This window comes from Hesperophylax consimilis, chromosome 23 (genome assembly GCF_061612785.1).
Source record: "Hesperophylax consimilis isolate HC1 chromosome 23, BYU_Hcon_1.0, whole genome shotgun sequence".
NCBI lineage: Eukaryota > Metazoa > Arthropoda > Insecta > Trichoptera > Limnephilidae > Hesperophylax > Hesperophylax consimilis.
Genome location: NC_142858.1, coordinates 26,544,096 through 26,559,387, shown reverse-complemented (window position 1 = coordinate 26,559,387; position 15,292 = coordinate 26,544,096). Strand labels below are relative to the sequence as shown.

General features: G+C 34.8%; 1 protein-coding gene across 1 annotated transcript; it reads left to right on the top strand.

Annotated features, from left to right (window-relative positions):
- Window positions 1–731: 731 nt before the first annotated feature.
- Nulp1 (Nuclear localized protein 1) lies at window positions 732–10,074 on the top strand. The gene is made up of 10 exons (XM_089645840.1): window positions 732–1,287; window positions 1,736–1,870; window positions 2,396–2,542; window positions 3,008–3,180; window positions 3,275–3,366; window positions 4,139–4,314; window positions 5,111–5,534; window positions 6,186–6,336; window positions 7,081–7,315; window positions 8,895–10,074. The coding sequence occupies exons 1-10, from the start codon at window positions 1,174–1,176 to the stop codon at window positions 9,066–9,068; spliced, it is 1,821 nt and encodes a 606-aa protein (XP_089501966.1). The 5' UTR covers window positions 732–1,173; the 3' UTR covers window positions 9,069–10,074.
- Window positions 10,075–15,292: the final 5,218 nt, after the last annotated feature.

Here is a 15,292-nt window from a genome sequence, read left to right as displayed (position 1 = left end):
CTTGAAGAATGAAGTATAAGAATTCAAATTCGTTGTCAAAGAAAATGGGCATAAAGAATAAACAATATATATGTACATATCAATGAAAACATTGGTTTTGTTCATATTGTAAATTTATGAAGTACTTACTTACCAAAATGTTGCCATACGAATGTATCATATTTATATACCTTATAATAAATACTTACTCCAAATACCTGTTCCCTAGTGTTTTGCACTCGTACAAAAATGATGGTATGCCTTTTTTGTGTTGGGTATTGCTCATTCAGTACTGGATTCCCCGCAATATTTTTTTCATAACCATGGGGGGGGGGAGGGTTACTAGAGAATTGACGAGGAAAATAATTCCCCACACAATTTTCAAACAACATTTCCGAAATATGATTCCCCACAATGATTTTTCAAATCCATGGGTTGCTGGAGAATTTTTAGCCATAAGAATTCCCCACATTTTTTTTTTCAAATCCGTGAAGGGGGGGGGGGGCGGTTACCTGGAGAATTTCCAAGAAAATAATTGCCCACTTTTTTTTTCATCCTGTAGGTCTGGCGAGTATTACGTATACGGGACGCGGTAGATGCGCAAGACTCGCAATACTCGCAAGACGCGCGATACTTAAGAACAAATACTAAGTACGAAAGTATCTTTGAGATATCTGTTCCTAAGATCGGTTCTAGTATATACGCTTCACCTCTAACTGCCATAGATAACGACATCAAAATTGAAAGTGTTTATCTTGTATCTGACGTATTTGACGTTACTGTCGTGTCTGAACACATTGTCTACAATAATATTATTTCAATCGATTAATATTAGTACTTTTTCTGAATGAGCATATAATCTAAAATTTCCACATTGCCAGCCATTTATAGAACTACAGGGCTAAGTGAAACCATTGCATGTCACGGTTGTGTGATAATATTACGGAATAGTTTTTTTTCAATCTGACGCAGACGCAGACGCTGATATTCAATCGCTGAACATTAGTGCATTGTCGAACAGAGTTCCTGTTGCGCCCGAGGTCCCTCTCAATCGATCGAGTGCACCCATTTGCACACAGGACGCTGCAATTTGTTTTCCGTCTGGATGATAATGTGATTACACTCCTTAACCCACAGTAAAGTCTTTCTCGTGTCGTGTTCATCTGTCACATCTGAAGTAACCTACTGTTAAAGATGTCGCGTGCTCTGAGGAAGATGCGAAACAATAAGGAGTTACCGCTGGAGGTTCACGACTCTTCAGATGATGAGATCTTTCGAGTTAGCCAGCCGAAGATTAATCCTTTCAAGGTAATTTGAAATTGTTTTGTACGCTTATTTAATCAAGAACGTGCCATATTAAATTTCGTAAGCACTTATTGTTGAAACATATTGGAAGAAGAATACAATGAAATTATAAACTGATTAATTGGAGACCATTTTGAAAATTTGTGTCTGGTGACTTTATTCAAATATGGTAACCTGTTGAAAATATTACACAAATTAGAGATGTTAAAATATTGGATTGGTTTCATTTATCATGCAAATCCTATGCATTTTCACCACATGATCCTTTCTCTGTGCAAGGTGCCTACTGCACCATATTTTGCAAATCAAAGAATACCAATCCATTATAATTTTTCTCTTCCCATAAAATTATTTAGTCAATTTGCTGTTTTTATTTTGTCTTTGTTGTTTCGTCAATGTTTCAGGTTTCTATTTAAAAACTCAAGAGTTATTCTTTTTAATGATTGTTTAGGCGGTGCAGCCATCCAGCTCTAGCGAGTCTCAGGGGGAACCCAAAGAGTCTGAGGAAAATCTGGATTTACCAAAGAAGAAGTCCAAAAAGAAGAAAACCAAGAAAGCAAGAAAGGCCATTGACTATTTGGGACAGGTTTGTCTCATTCATTAACAATACCCTAAAAATTCAATTGTATAAATATTTTACCGTAATAAGTTTCACACTGCTACTATTCAGCCATTAAAGAATTAAGGAACTGCCAGAGGAAAGATGAAAGTAGACTGAATGCTGAAAAATTAGATTTCTGAGGCAATGTGGAGAGTTAAAATGCAAGGCTAATGGAAGCATAATGAGTAAGATTAGGCAAGAGATGCTTAAAATGTTTGAGCATGCAGAGCGAATGAATGAAGAAAGGTAAGTGTAAGGAGAATATATGACGTGAATGTCAATGATAGAAGAAGTCTAGGACGCCCGAGGAAGCCGTGGCACAATGAATCAGATACTTGAGTCAGAATAACAGATTGTTTGTGTCTGAAATGATGTATGTATGTTAATGAAGCAAGGAGTGTGTGCCAAGACCGAGTTGTTTGGCTGTGGATCCTCTCTGCCTTCAGATGTAATGGTGGTTTAATTTAATTGTGTTCATAAATAATTAATACCTACTGTAATTTATTTTAGCCTGGTCCGTCTTGCTCCGGAATAAGGTTCGGGGATTTCACGCCATCAGAACTAACTGATGATGAAGAGATCTTCGACAGCCGTCCTTCCAAAGTAAATGGTAAAGGCCAGAGGAAGAATTCAAGCTCCATCACTGACGGCGCAGATGCAAGTTCTTTTTAAAGTTATTCAACCTAAACCTAATGAAAGTCCTCTCCTCACTTTGCTCACCAATCTGTTTATCTCTGTTAATCAGTATCTATTCATGAACCGTAAAATATCGACCGATCATTTCTTGAATAATCGTTTTCCCACGTGTGTCATTAATTTATTCCACATAGATTTCTCTACACATTCTTTTACCCCATTATAATAATGTAATCTACCATCTTACTTGATTGATTACTGCTGGTGGTCGCTTCTGGCCTTAGTTGTCATTTGTATCAACTATATGATATGTGCAATGTGTATCTCTTTTTAGAATATTAAACATTAGTAACATAGTTTATTTCAATGGGACCCTTCAGACACGATAGATAGAAGTTTCACTACACTTACATATTTACACTTCCATTCCCTATATACAATCCAGAGAGTATTAATAAAATCAACGAATGTATGTTTTATTTCCAGGATGAAGTGGAACGGTCTCTGTTGGAAGTGGAGAAGATTTTGAGCAAACTCCCCATTGCTTCTCCCAGTCGCGAAGAGAAACAAAAACCCGTGCGGCCCTTACTCTATATTGAGAACAAGCACCTGAACCCTGCCAACGAATTGAGCGATATGAGGAAGGATAAAAATAAAAGGTAATGCCATTGTGATCTTTAATCTGCAGACAACATCAGTTTTTATGACAGACACGGATATACTTCTATATATATTATTTTATTCTCTTTCCAGAAAGCCTGACGCTAAGAAGGTCAAGTCCCGTTACTTGAAGTCTCGTCTCGTTACGCCAAAGAACGATTGGCACTTCTATGGAAAACCCACTGGTAAGTTTATTCTTTCATGTGTATGTCCAGGTCCTAATGTAAATTTAAGTATATTGATGATTGAATTCCTCTTTTAACAATTTAATCGGACAATCACCCAATGACATCCCCTACCCTAGTATGAAAATGCTTTCAAATTCTTCACACTTGATACACAGGCCACACCTATGAATCGTTTCCACTCTCATGCCTGACTGTCTCTCTTTAGTTCCCTACATCTAAGGCGGTTCTAGAAACATTCACTGCTCACAATTTTTCACACTGGATAGTTCAGGCCACACCTAGGAATCGTTTCCACTCTCACGCCGGTCTATCTCTCTTTAGTTTCTTACACCTGAGGCAGTTTTAGGACCATTCACTGCTCACAATTCTACACACTGGATACACAGGCCACACTTATGAATCATTACCACTCTCATGCCTGTCTATCTCTCTCTTGTTCCTTACACCTAAGGCGGTTCTACGACCATTCACTGCTCACAATTTTTCACACTGGATAGTTCCGGCCACACCTAGGAATCGTTTCCACTCTCATGCCGGTCTATCTCTCTTTAGTTCCCTACTTCTAAGGCGGTTCTAAGAACATTCACTGCTCACAATTCACCGCGAAACGTTACTCCACAATGTGCAGTCACCTAAGTTTATTTATGTACTCTTTTGTCCAGAATTCTTTAGCCTTTGCCTCTCCTTGTTTAGAACTGTTGCAATCTGGAGGCATATATCAAAGGTTCGTATGTATGTAGTAACTGATTGGTTATAATATCTTGTCCAGGGCTGAACATGAGGCTGGTAACGTCGGAGGATGGCAAGATGTTCTTTGCCTACGAACATGGCCCCTTCTACCAGGACGTGCAGTACACCTTCCTGGACCTCATCGACACCCCGCAATCTTACCACATATTCCCGTACCTGAACGAGTACCCCTATCACGTGGACTCTCTCATTCAGGTAAACATTTATAATCCCTCAACACAATAATGGTTAGCGATGTAAATTCTAGGTCTTGCCATTGCGAGTTGCATTGTAACCTCTATTTCAGTGGCAGTGGCGGTCGGTTGTCAAAATATAATAAATAAAAATAAATTAAATAAAGGTACATACCTATTTATAAAGAAGTTCTGTTTTCCGCTCCTTATGTTTAGTGAAGACCTCTACGACTCTCGTGTTGAAATCAGGCAAAGACTGAATTAACCTTTTTTCAATGCTTAACATTGATAGTGCGTTCAGTCTGTCCTGGCTCAACGTTTTTCTTAAAAAGGATTTTTTAATGTTGAGAAACACTTTCGCTTCCAACTGAGGTCATTAGAACGGTGCACACAAGTTTTAGTAATTTCGCAGTCGTAATGAACAAGTACTATAAAAGTTTGTAAAATTGACAAAGCGCCGTTAGCGTTTGAAAAATCGTTGTGGGCGTAAATTGCACAGAGTTCACCTTTTAACTGAACTTTTTTTAGTAAGACATATGTTTTAAGCGTCACGCTCACCTTTATCTTTAAAAAATTAAAAATCCTTTGTGTGTGTGACATACACGTGCGTACGTCGTTCAAGTATGCCACAAATCATGTATTATGTTTGTGGAATTCCTACACGAGGAATGAAGGTATGATTTTGTGTGTAACTCGAAAAAGTTGATTTTGGAGTTATATACTTGCAACAATTACCCCACAATTTTATCTTTATTCATTTTATTTTTTTAATTTTATGTATTCTTGAATGAGAATAAGTATGTATTTTGTCATTGCAGTGCGCCAACATGTCCAGGCCGAGGAATGACCCAGACCTGGAGCTCGACTTGATTTCCCAGGCTCTGTACTTTCTGGAGAGCGCCGCCCACAGCTCGTTCAACTTTGCCATGGGAAACTGCCGCTTGTTATACTTCCACCAGGAGAACCGCAGCTTCCACATCGCCCTCGCCAAGCAGATGTGCTTGATAGCCCTCAAGAACTGCAACCGCACCGCCCTGGAGCTCTGCAAGCTCTCCCTGTCGCTGGATGAGTCCGACCCTCTGGCAATGATCCTCATTGTGGATAAGTTTGCTCTGCTGAGCAAGGAGTACAAGTGGCTGGTGGATGTGTTCAAGCACTGGGATGGCACCCGCAACCTGACTCTCCTGCCCAACACCTCTTATTCCATGGCCCTTGCATGCTACAAGTTGGCTAAGGAAGGCGGTAAAAAATTATTCCTTATCTAAATCCTTCATTTTTTTGTATAAAACAGAATCTATTTGTTTCAGCTTCAATACATTTTGACAATCAAAAAGTTTGCACACCAACTTGAAAAATAAACACCTCTCGAATTGAGATGAGAGTAGTATGGAATTCAGAAATGTTTTAAATAATTTTGTTTAAGAGTAACTACTTTTTGAAGACATGTATATGTATTGTCATTGTTATTGTCTTCGCTCCTCATTTATATATGCTCTCCTTTCACTGTCATCTCTGTTTATAAAACTTATTCGTGTAATTAATATGTTGTTAATGGACTATTTGTCCGTAAATAAATAAATAAATAAATAAAAATTAGAAATGCTATTAAATTAACATATTTTCATATTGATTTGAAATAATGCAGAGATCAGCAATTTGCCTGAGACCTTTTGAGATGGAACTGATTATCTGTTAAAGAAAGAATTTCAAGATTTGCTTGATCAATTTCTTTACAAGTAATATAAAATTGACCTTTCTTTTGGCACACAGACACGCCCACAATCACAACATACTAGACATAGTGAAGAGACTAAAGAGACTTCAGTGGTGATAAAGTGTAAACAACTGTAAGTGATAATATTTATTAATGTGGATGTTTTAATTATTTTTCAGATGGGGATCTTACCGAAGCAGAGACGTGGCTAAAGACAGCCCTGAGGAACTTCCCACACATCCTGATACCTCTGGTGGAACAGGATAAGAAGTTCAAACTGCGCGAAGAAGTTCGGAGTCACGTTTACTTCAGGGAGGAGAGAGAACAATAGTATGTTATTTTATCTCCTTTATTCTATTCTACAAACATATATAATTTCTCAAATGTAATCCATGTATCGGTCTCCAGTAACTAGAGGCTGAAACCTCAGTGACAGTCCATTTCAGATTAACCAACTCTATTTCTGTATCGCGAGAACGAGACTCGAAATGCCGCTAAGTTGACAGGTGACGGGTATACTCTCTGTAGCAGCGTTCAAAAGAGACAGGTTGATTTGACGCTTGTCATTTTGACGAACCTTAACTATCTAGGGTTAAAGGAGTTTCGTGCTTCCCTTCTCCCAATGTCCTTATCATCCTTTACGTCTCTCGTAAACCTTTCTTCCAAATATGCAAACTCATCCTGCTCCAAGTATTCATCTTTCACAACTATATTGGACACTGTCGTAGTCTATTTTTTAAACACCATGACTTTGGAATTATTTACATTCATAACTTATTCTAAATACACACTTGGTTCATTTCAGACACGAGCGACTGTAGATATTCTACACTGTTAGAAATCAGCACCACGTCATTGACATTTGAAATAACATTTTAGTATTATAATTTTAATATCGATTTCTTTATTAATTTTTCACTTGTTGCAAACACTTTGTGGGTAAACATAATTATAATAATAAAAATAAAATAACTTGTTTGAATACCACTTTATTATGTATATTTCTAACCAACCCTTTTCAGTTCAACCCGAACATTCATCAGGGTTTATAAAAACATTTCTTTATTGTTGCAGTATAAATCCAGCGCTTACCCAACTGGGCGATGCGTACATCCGCCGCTGCAAGGGCGTGTGGAGCGAGCCCGAACTGTGCGAGTGGGCCGAGGCCACCGCTAGTCGCATGATCACCGAAGGCCTGGATATGGACAACCTCAAGAAGATGAAGAAGCTCTTCACTGGGCTGCCACCGCTGGCCATTGAACGCCACTTTGTCATCTTCAGAGACGTCATGGCGCCCAATGGCGAAGAGGTAATATTAAAAGCGATGCTTTTTCTTGCGATAATCTATTTGCGATTTTATATTTATTTATTCCTTATCACAGCCCTGATTAACTTTTGGATGAAGTTAGTGTATTTTGTATAATATGTGATGTTCTGTAGAAGCGGTCACACAATATCGTCATTATTGTGCGAGCACTTTTACAACATAAAATGCGATTTAAGATTCATCGTGTACTATTATTATGTGCGTTAATTAGGATGGGCCAAAACATACTTTCAAGGTTCGGAGACAAATATTGAAAACTTCCCACCCTAATAACATACCTACATTAAGATGATTAAGTTATCTCCGCATTCATAGATGGTGCTAATTAAAATATATTATAATATTAAGATGAATTATTATTTGATTTGTATTCGTTTCTTGAAATATGTGAGTTTTTGTACAGACAATACTATTTAATATTAATCTGTATGTACACCCGCAAACGAACAATTCATCTTAATATTTTAAAACATAATATGCAAAAGTGTTTTTTTTCTAAAATATTTTAATCAGCGCCATCTATGAAAGTGAAGCTCATAACTTTTATTTCGTTTAACCCTAATGTTTTTATACACTTCAATGTTTTGCGTAGTATAAAATACTTGTTTTATGTTCAATGCAAAATATGTTATTCACTTTCTGAAAAATTACTAAATTTACCGAATCAATTTTGATGCATAACTTATTTGTTTTATTATTATTTTTATTTGAAATTAATTTAAATCCGTTTTTATTAAATAATCCAAATATTTTAATTTTGTAATTTATTAGAATTTTTCATCACCAGTCGATTCCGCTTAATTTGTACATAGGTTTATCGCGACAGCCGGTTAATTGGACCATAGGCCAAGGAACCAAAACCAAATAATGAAAGTATTACTAAATTATCGAAGAAAGCAAACACTTTGTGTCTTGACATTATACAAAATGAAAGAGTTTTTTGTTTTAAACCACTTTATTTTATTATATATGTATACGTCGACCAGTTTCGGTTGCACATTCTGACAGAATATGCCAGAGGCTTGAAGGGTTAATGAAGGTGGACTGTTCGTTTAACTTATAGTTTATTTGTTCCAGTGATGAGAAGGTTGAGAACAACCGAAACCGGTCGACGTATATATAATAAAATAAAGTGGTTTAAAACAAAAAACTCTTTCATTTTGTATAAAGTATTACTAATTTACTTCGGTTATCTGGGACACCATTCCATTTAATTGGGAACAAAATCCTGTCTGAAGTCCATGCAAAATGTCTCAGTTAACAAATTTTAGTTAAAAAGGGCGGGAGTGCGGTATGCGGCGCACACGAGAGTTTTTATTCGGCAGTAATTCCATAGACTTCACCACGCCAGCCGTTTGCCGTCTGCCGACATATTTTATTTTATGAATGTTGTGATTCTTTTCAAGTCTATTTTTTGGGGTTACTGTTATTATATTGTAATTGTTAATGTTTTTATTATTCATGTGTTCCAAGATAGTGCCTACTTAATTATTTTTCTGTAATTAAATATACTTTTTAAAATTTAACATTCCGAGACTAACTCTTGTAATTTTTATTTTAGAATGGCGAGTTCAAGAGCTTCTGGGATCCGTTCCCCCCGCCGGTTGGCAAGGTGAAGTACCGCATGAAGCAGCTGAACCCTCGTCAGGTCCTCCTCCACCAATCTGCAACACTGGCCTTCATCCAGTCCCTGTCCCCCAGCTATGACATTGTAAATGATGACGAAGATCAATAAACATATTGTTACAAGTGCCAAACTACACATCCTCAGAAAGATATTGAAAAGCTGATGGTGATATCAATTAACTCGCGATGTACCATTACTATCGTATGCTACCAGTGGTAAAGAGTCCATTTTTCTAATTTTTGCAATTTTTGTAATACAAATTTATGAATATTTTTAGCGCTATCCACATTTATTTATGAGTTAACTTTCAAAGAAAACATGTAACTTTCGAAAAGTGTGTCTTTCTTACAAAAAAATTTGTATTAAATTGCAAAAATCGGAAAATATTGGTCACTGTTCATTGTATGCTATAATATACTCTATGTTGTAATGTGTGAAAGAAGGCCAAGCCTATGCATGTTCAACATTAAACACTATTCTATTCTACACTTAAGTAACTGGCTACAGTCATTATTATTATTATCATTTTTCTTTTTATTATTTTTTTTTCTCATTTTTCTTTCTTGCTTGAGAAATTATCATTGTTACCCACTCACTTATTACAATGGATTATCTGGTCCTACCCAATGTATGTATTTATTTATGATTTTATTTATGTACTCAAGAAAATGGATTTTGTTAAATAAATATATTTTATTACTTAACATTCTTAATTTCTTATTTTTTTACATTTTATGATTTTGGTAAGTCCAGGTAAAGTACATGTTTTCATGAAAAATTTAAATACATTAGATATATTTCTTTAAAATACAGAAAGAAAAGGAAATGAAAACATGATAAGGTTTATATGTGGTTTATTTATTTTAAGGATCCTCTAAATATCAGTGTTAGCGCTAGTTAAATAATACACAGTGCAGTTAAACCTCGATATTCTAAACACTGCACTGATTTATTTTAATCATAATATATGTGCTCTCTCCAACGGTAATCTGGAAAGCTTGAAGCCGATGGCATTTAGATAAATGTGGTTGGATATCATTTGGGAACAACTCGTATGATCTCACCATAGACATATGAATATTAGTAGACCTGCCCTAAGTGATTAAAAGCGTATTATCCCCACTCCCCATACCGGTTCCATTGGAGCCGGCTGTGCTCGCGTATGGCCTCAAGTGAAATTTGAAAACGTGACGTCATCATTCTTGTGCGAACTATGGTCGAGGCATCATCGGTTCATTTTACGAAATAACACGGCAAAATGTTGACTTGTACTATGAAAACTTGTAAAAATAGATGTGAAAAAGAGAATAAACCCAATTGTCGTATTACATTCCATATATAAGCATTATTTTACTTTATTTTAAGCATATTCACATCGTATAATATAGATCAGTTTTAGAAACATATACTATCACATCGAGAAACGTCTGGACGCGAAACACAAAGCTGGTTGGTTGCTGGGAAGTAAATTATGAACATTTATAAAAGTGTCTTAACTAAATACTTAAACGAAATATTCGACTCTGAAAATAGAACCGAATTTTTTTGCCGAATTTGGACTTCGCAAATTTGTACATAACGTGGCGAGTAATTTGCGCATAACCCATGTAAAAATGTCTATTCATTCAAAAGCAGATTTTACTTTTAAGAAGTAAATGGTGATATTATAATGCGAGATGCCTATTTACTGTCAGATTGATTTATTGACGAATCACAGTCAGTCTTACGCCCTTCGTTCTTCAACAGTTGATTTTACCCCTCGCCATTATCTTCTCGTCTATTAATTCCTATGTCTGTGGATCTCACAGAAATCGTTACTCCCTTACTGATGTGGCGAGAAATACGATCTAAAACTGTGTTTGACAGAGAAACAACCATGCTTTACACTCAAATCTAGATTTTAACAAAAGGAGAATTAAAATGTACAACTTTATGAAACCATAGGTTCTGACCGCAATTTGAAAAACGCTTTTTTTACTAATTATTTTTATATGAAACAATAAAAAAGGGGTTAAATTAACTTTTATATTTCATTTGTCTAATAAAATAAGTGTGATTTTTAATTATTTTTGTTATCAGTAATTTTAGTTGCAAAAAAAGTAAGGTGTACCATTTATTTTATGTTTGAGAATTGGTCATATAGACCACTTTGGGAATGCCTGATTTAAAAAAGGGTTAAACTTGTTTATTTATTTATTTATTGGCTCGCCAACAGAATACATCACATAATTTACATTTATACATGGTTAATGATGTTTCTAATTAAAGGTGAGCACAACATTGTACATGCACACATCTAAATACATATATATATATATATATACACACATACATAGATGCATACATACAAATTTAAATACAATCACACACATAAGTGTGTACACTGTACGCATGTTGTATGCAAACATGTATACACATATGCACACACGTATCATATATAGTGGAGCTAATGCATAAGTAGGTGATTGGTAAAGAAATTGAAATAATAAAATGGCTATAAGTGAGGAGATCGTCAGGTATAAGTATGTGTAAGTTCTTTCTGAAGGTGAAAAACTAACAAATTGTTAGTTTATTTTTATTATGCAATTACATTGCTGTTTAATAAACATTTACAAATTATTTTATTTTTACTTTGTTTGGGTTTGACACCATATAATATAATAATATACCGTACCGCCTGAACAGACATTGTCTAGTGAGGTCGGTAACATATACGTTACAAAGGAAAAATTAAAGCCTGGGTTGCCGGCAGTAAAATCACATTCTTATATCACATGCAATTCTTATAAAATCGTGTACATTTACCCTTAGGAGCCGGAACCCTGCAATTGCAGTGTTGAAGAATCGTGCCCACGCATGTCACGAAGCACTGCAATGGCAGTGTCGACCGAATACATTCATTTTGCCTTTGGATATTACTTCCACTGAGTTTCTTAAACACAACACTCAAAATGTCACTTTATCAAGTGTGGTTTTGTCTTGTCTTTCATATTGGCCTTCACAAAACATGAATTTTTATATATTGAAATGCCGATTTTGGCATGAAGGCAAGTTTTGGAAATGCATGTGAGTATTTCAGTAATAATGTTTTCATTCAAGTATAATTTACCATTTGATGGTACAGTAGAACCCTGTTAATTCGAACCCAGATAATTCGAAATTTTGGACAAAAAAAAATACCGGGAATTTTTTTTCATACAATTTTACTAAATTTGAAATTCGGAATTAATTTTTGTCTACGCACGAAAATTCGAAAAATAATCAACTTATACGAAAATAAATCATAAAATTTCGTAAATCTGAATCAAAAAGATGGACTGGCGGTAAAACGCCGAAAAATGTATTTTTACACGGCTATAAATCGTCCTAATCGGTATTATTATTTTGTAAATCCGAATTGATTTACACTGGAATGTCGTATTTTTTCGGCTTCGAAATTTCAATTTACGTGGAAATACATCGTATTTTACGAATTTACTTCAAATATATGAGTTTAAAAGGCCACTGCGACGGAATTTACTTCAAATATGCGATGAAAATCGGGCGAGAAAATTCGATCTATGCGGAGATATAGCATATTTTTACGAATTTACATCAAATATCGAAGTTTAAAGGATCGGCCTCAGCGGAAATCGGGCGCTAATTTTCGATTTACGCGAAAATATACCTATAGTATTTTTATGAATTTACTTCGAATAATCGAACTTGAAGGGTTGGCCACGACGAAATCGGCTGTGAAATATTAATTACGCGGAAACACATCATATTTTTAATAATTTACTTCGAATTTATATGTTAAATAGGCCGACTGCATCGGAAAACGGCCGCGAAATCTCGAAGTATATCGTATTTTTACGAATTTACGTCGAATATTCGAATTTAAACTGCCGGTCGCGACGGTAATCGGCCGCGAAAATTTGATTTACGCGGAAATGTGCGGTATTTTTACGAATTTACTTTGAATAACTGAACATGAAGGGATGATCGCGGTGATTTTCGGCTGCGAAAGTTCATTTTACACGGGAATAATTCGTTTTATTACGAATATACTCCAAAGAAACTACCCGAATTTGAAGGGGTAGCCGAGGAATTACGTGGGAATTCGTTAATTTGAAATTTGATTTTTGATGTTCCGTAGATTTCGTATTAACGAGGTTCTACTGTACCATATATCATCAATAATTATTGATGTCATGATTATTGAGGTAACCTACATAATTACATTACATTATATAATTTTTTGGACGGATTTGGTATTTGGGTACATTGACATAGAATGTTGAATGATCTTTAGCTCTGGCAGCTGTAGAAAAAACTTAAGTTTACAGCAGATGATAGATAATACATTTTATTAGTAAGCATTTTAAAGTTTAAATGTCTACCATACATATTTATAATTTGAATGCGGCCACAAGTTAACATTTACTTTCTTTCACACTAGAGCATTTCAATACTGTTGTATTTTGTCTTTGTTTGAAGTCACTCTTATGTACAATTTTCCCGTCTGGAACTCACATTACAATACACCGAGTCATTGGACATCTTCAATTTATAACTTCAAATACAAAAGATTGTTACTGAGGCAGTTAAGTTATGTATAGTAAATACTGTAAATTTTTTTAATATTCGTTCATCAAAACCCAAATAATACAAAATGCTGAATATTTGCGAACCTAATTGATCAGAAGATTGCTCATAATTGGGCCACCGCTGGGCAAAACTGTTTTTTTTTTAAATAATATAATAATAGTTAGATGTCTATGAATATTTTTGAATATCTTAAATATTATTAAGACTAAGGACGGGTTGTTTCACAGAATTTGACCAATTCATCAAATTTCAAAGTTGATTTTCAAGTTCTGTGAAGGTTCTATCCATGTTCTGTTACTATTTCAGTTTTGTGAAGCAACTGCTCAGTAATGATATAATAATAAAATATGAATTGAACCTTCACATAACATGAAAATCAACTTTGAAATTTGATGAATTGGTCAAATTCTGTAAAATTCACAGAATTTGAACAATTCACCAAAGTTAATATTTAAGTTCTGTGAAAGTCCCATTCGAGTTCTGTTATATGTCAAGTGGTTTGAAACAACCGGCGAATGGTGGAATAGTAAGAGATCTTGAATTCTAACTGATGATATAATATGTGTGTCTATATTTATTTATCAACTATGAAGACATCTCATAAAATATAATATAACCTTGTGTTTGTTTTAATTTTCAGAAGTTAGATGATATTGTGTTTAAGATTCATTTTGGTGGATTATCTATGAATTGCGTTTGTTTTAATTTTCGGAAGTTATTAGCTGATCAGTGTGTTCTAGATTAATTTTTGGATTCATTGAATGTTGTGTTTTAGTTATTTTTAATTCTAAATGTACTTGTTTGACAGCGCAACGAATTCGCATAAAAGAACCTCTTTAATTTGTAATTACTGTTTATTCACTTACTATATTATAATAATTATTACTATCCAATATAAACTATTGTAAAACCAAATAATATAAGTGTGTTTATAATAAATAAATTCTTTTAAACTTAAGTTCTGAATCTTCTTTAACTAAAAAATAAATAAATGAAAAATTCTTCCTCCTTTAATTCTTTAGGAAGGCATTAGACAATGAATAACTGACAGAACTTTATACAGTGAAACTCGTATAAGACATTTTGTATTTTCAGTTCCTTGAAGACTGAATTTAAGAATTGGCCCAATTTGACCCACATATAAGGTTTTACCACATAGGAAGTGTTATTTCCTGCCCTTTGAAAAACCTTATAAGTGAGTTTCACTGTTTTATAAATTTTGTAAAATTAACTCAGTTTTAAAACTAAATTTTCAGGGACAATATAAACTGTGGAGTAAATTGCGACCGTCACCTGGTAAATTATATCAATAAAGTAAAGTTGTGCGTACTATACAAAGTATCAGCAAATCAAACATAACAGATAAAGATGTGCGTACTTTACAAAGTATCAGCAATACAAACATAACAGAAATCATTTAAGATTACAGCCAAAAGTATAATGATGATAGATTTTTTGGTTTGTAGACTGTTTAGCGATTCCTCCTACTTTGGTCTGGCAGTGTACGGAATCATTGTGGCAGATGTGCTCTGGCATATCTGCTACGTCAGGCTGTTTGAACATTGACAGTCGGTCATTTGGGATCAGTGGGGATACACCCCATCAGATATTCCTAACATATACTAAAAGAAAATCAGGCGGGAATCACACGCGTTTGAATTATGTCCAACGATATTCTGGTATATTTTGGTATTGCGTTTTTTATACTAGGTTCATACATTAGTACGAGTATATATATATCG

What these genes read in the sequence shown, in the direction of transcription:
- Nulp1 (XM_089645840.1), top strand. Translation starts at nt 1,174, where the DNA reads ATGTCGCGTGCTCTGAGGAAGATGCGAAACAATAAGGAGTTACCGCTG. An exon ending in CCATCACTGACGGCGCAGAT is followed by an intron (nt 2,543 to 3,007) that starts GCAAGTTCTTTT and finishes TTTTATTTCCAG; the next exon opens with GATGAAGTGGAACGGTCTCT. An exon ending in CAAGTTGGCTAAGGAAGGCG is followed by an intron (nt 5,535 to 6,185) that starts GTAAAAAATTAT and finishes ATTATTTTTCAG; the next exon opens with ATGGGGATCTTACCGAAGCA.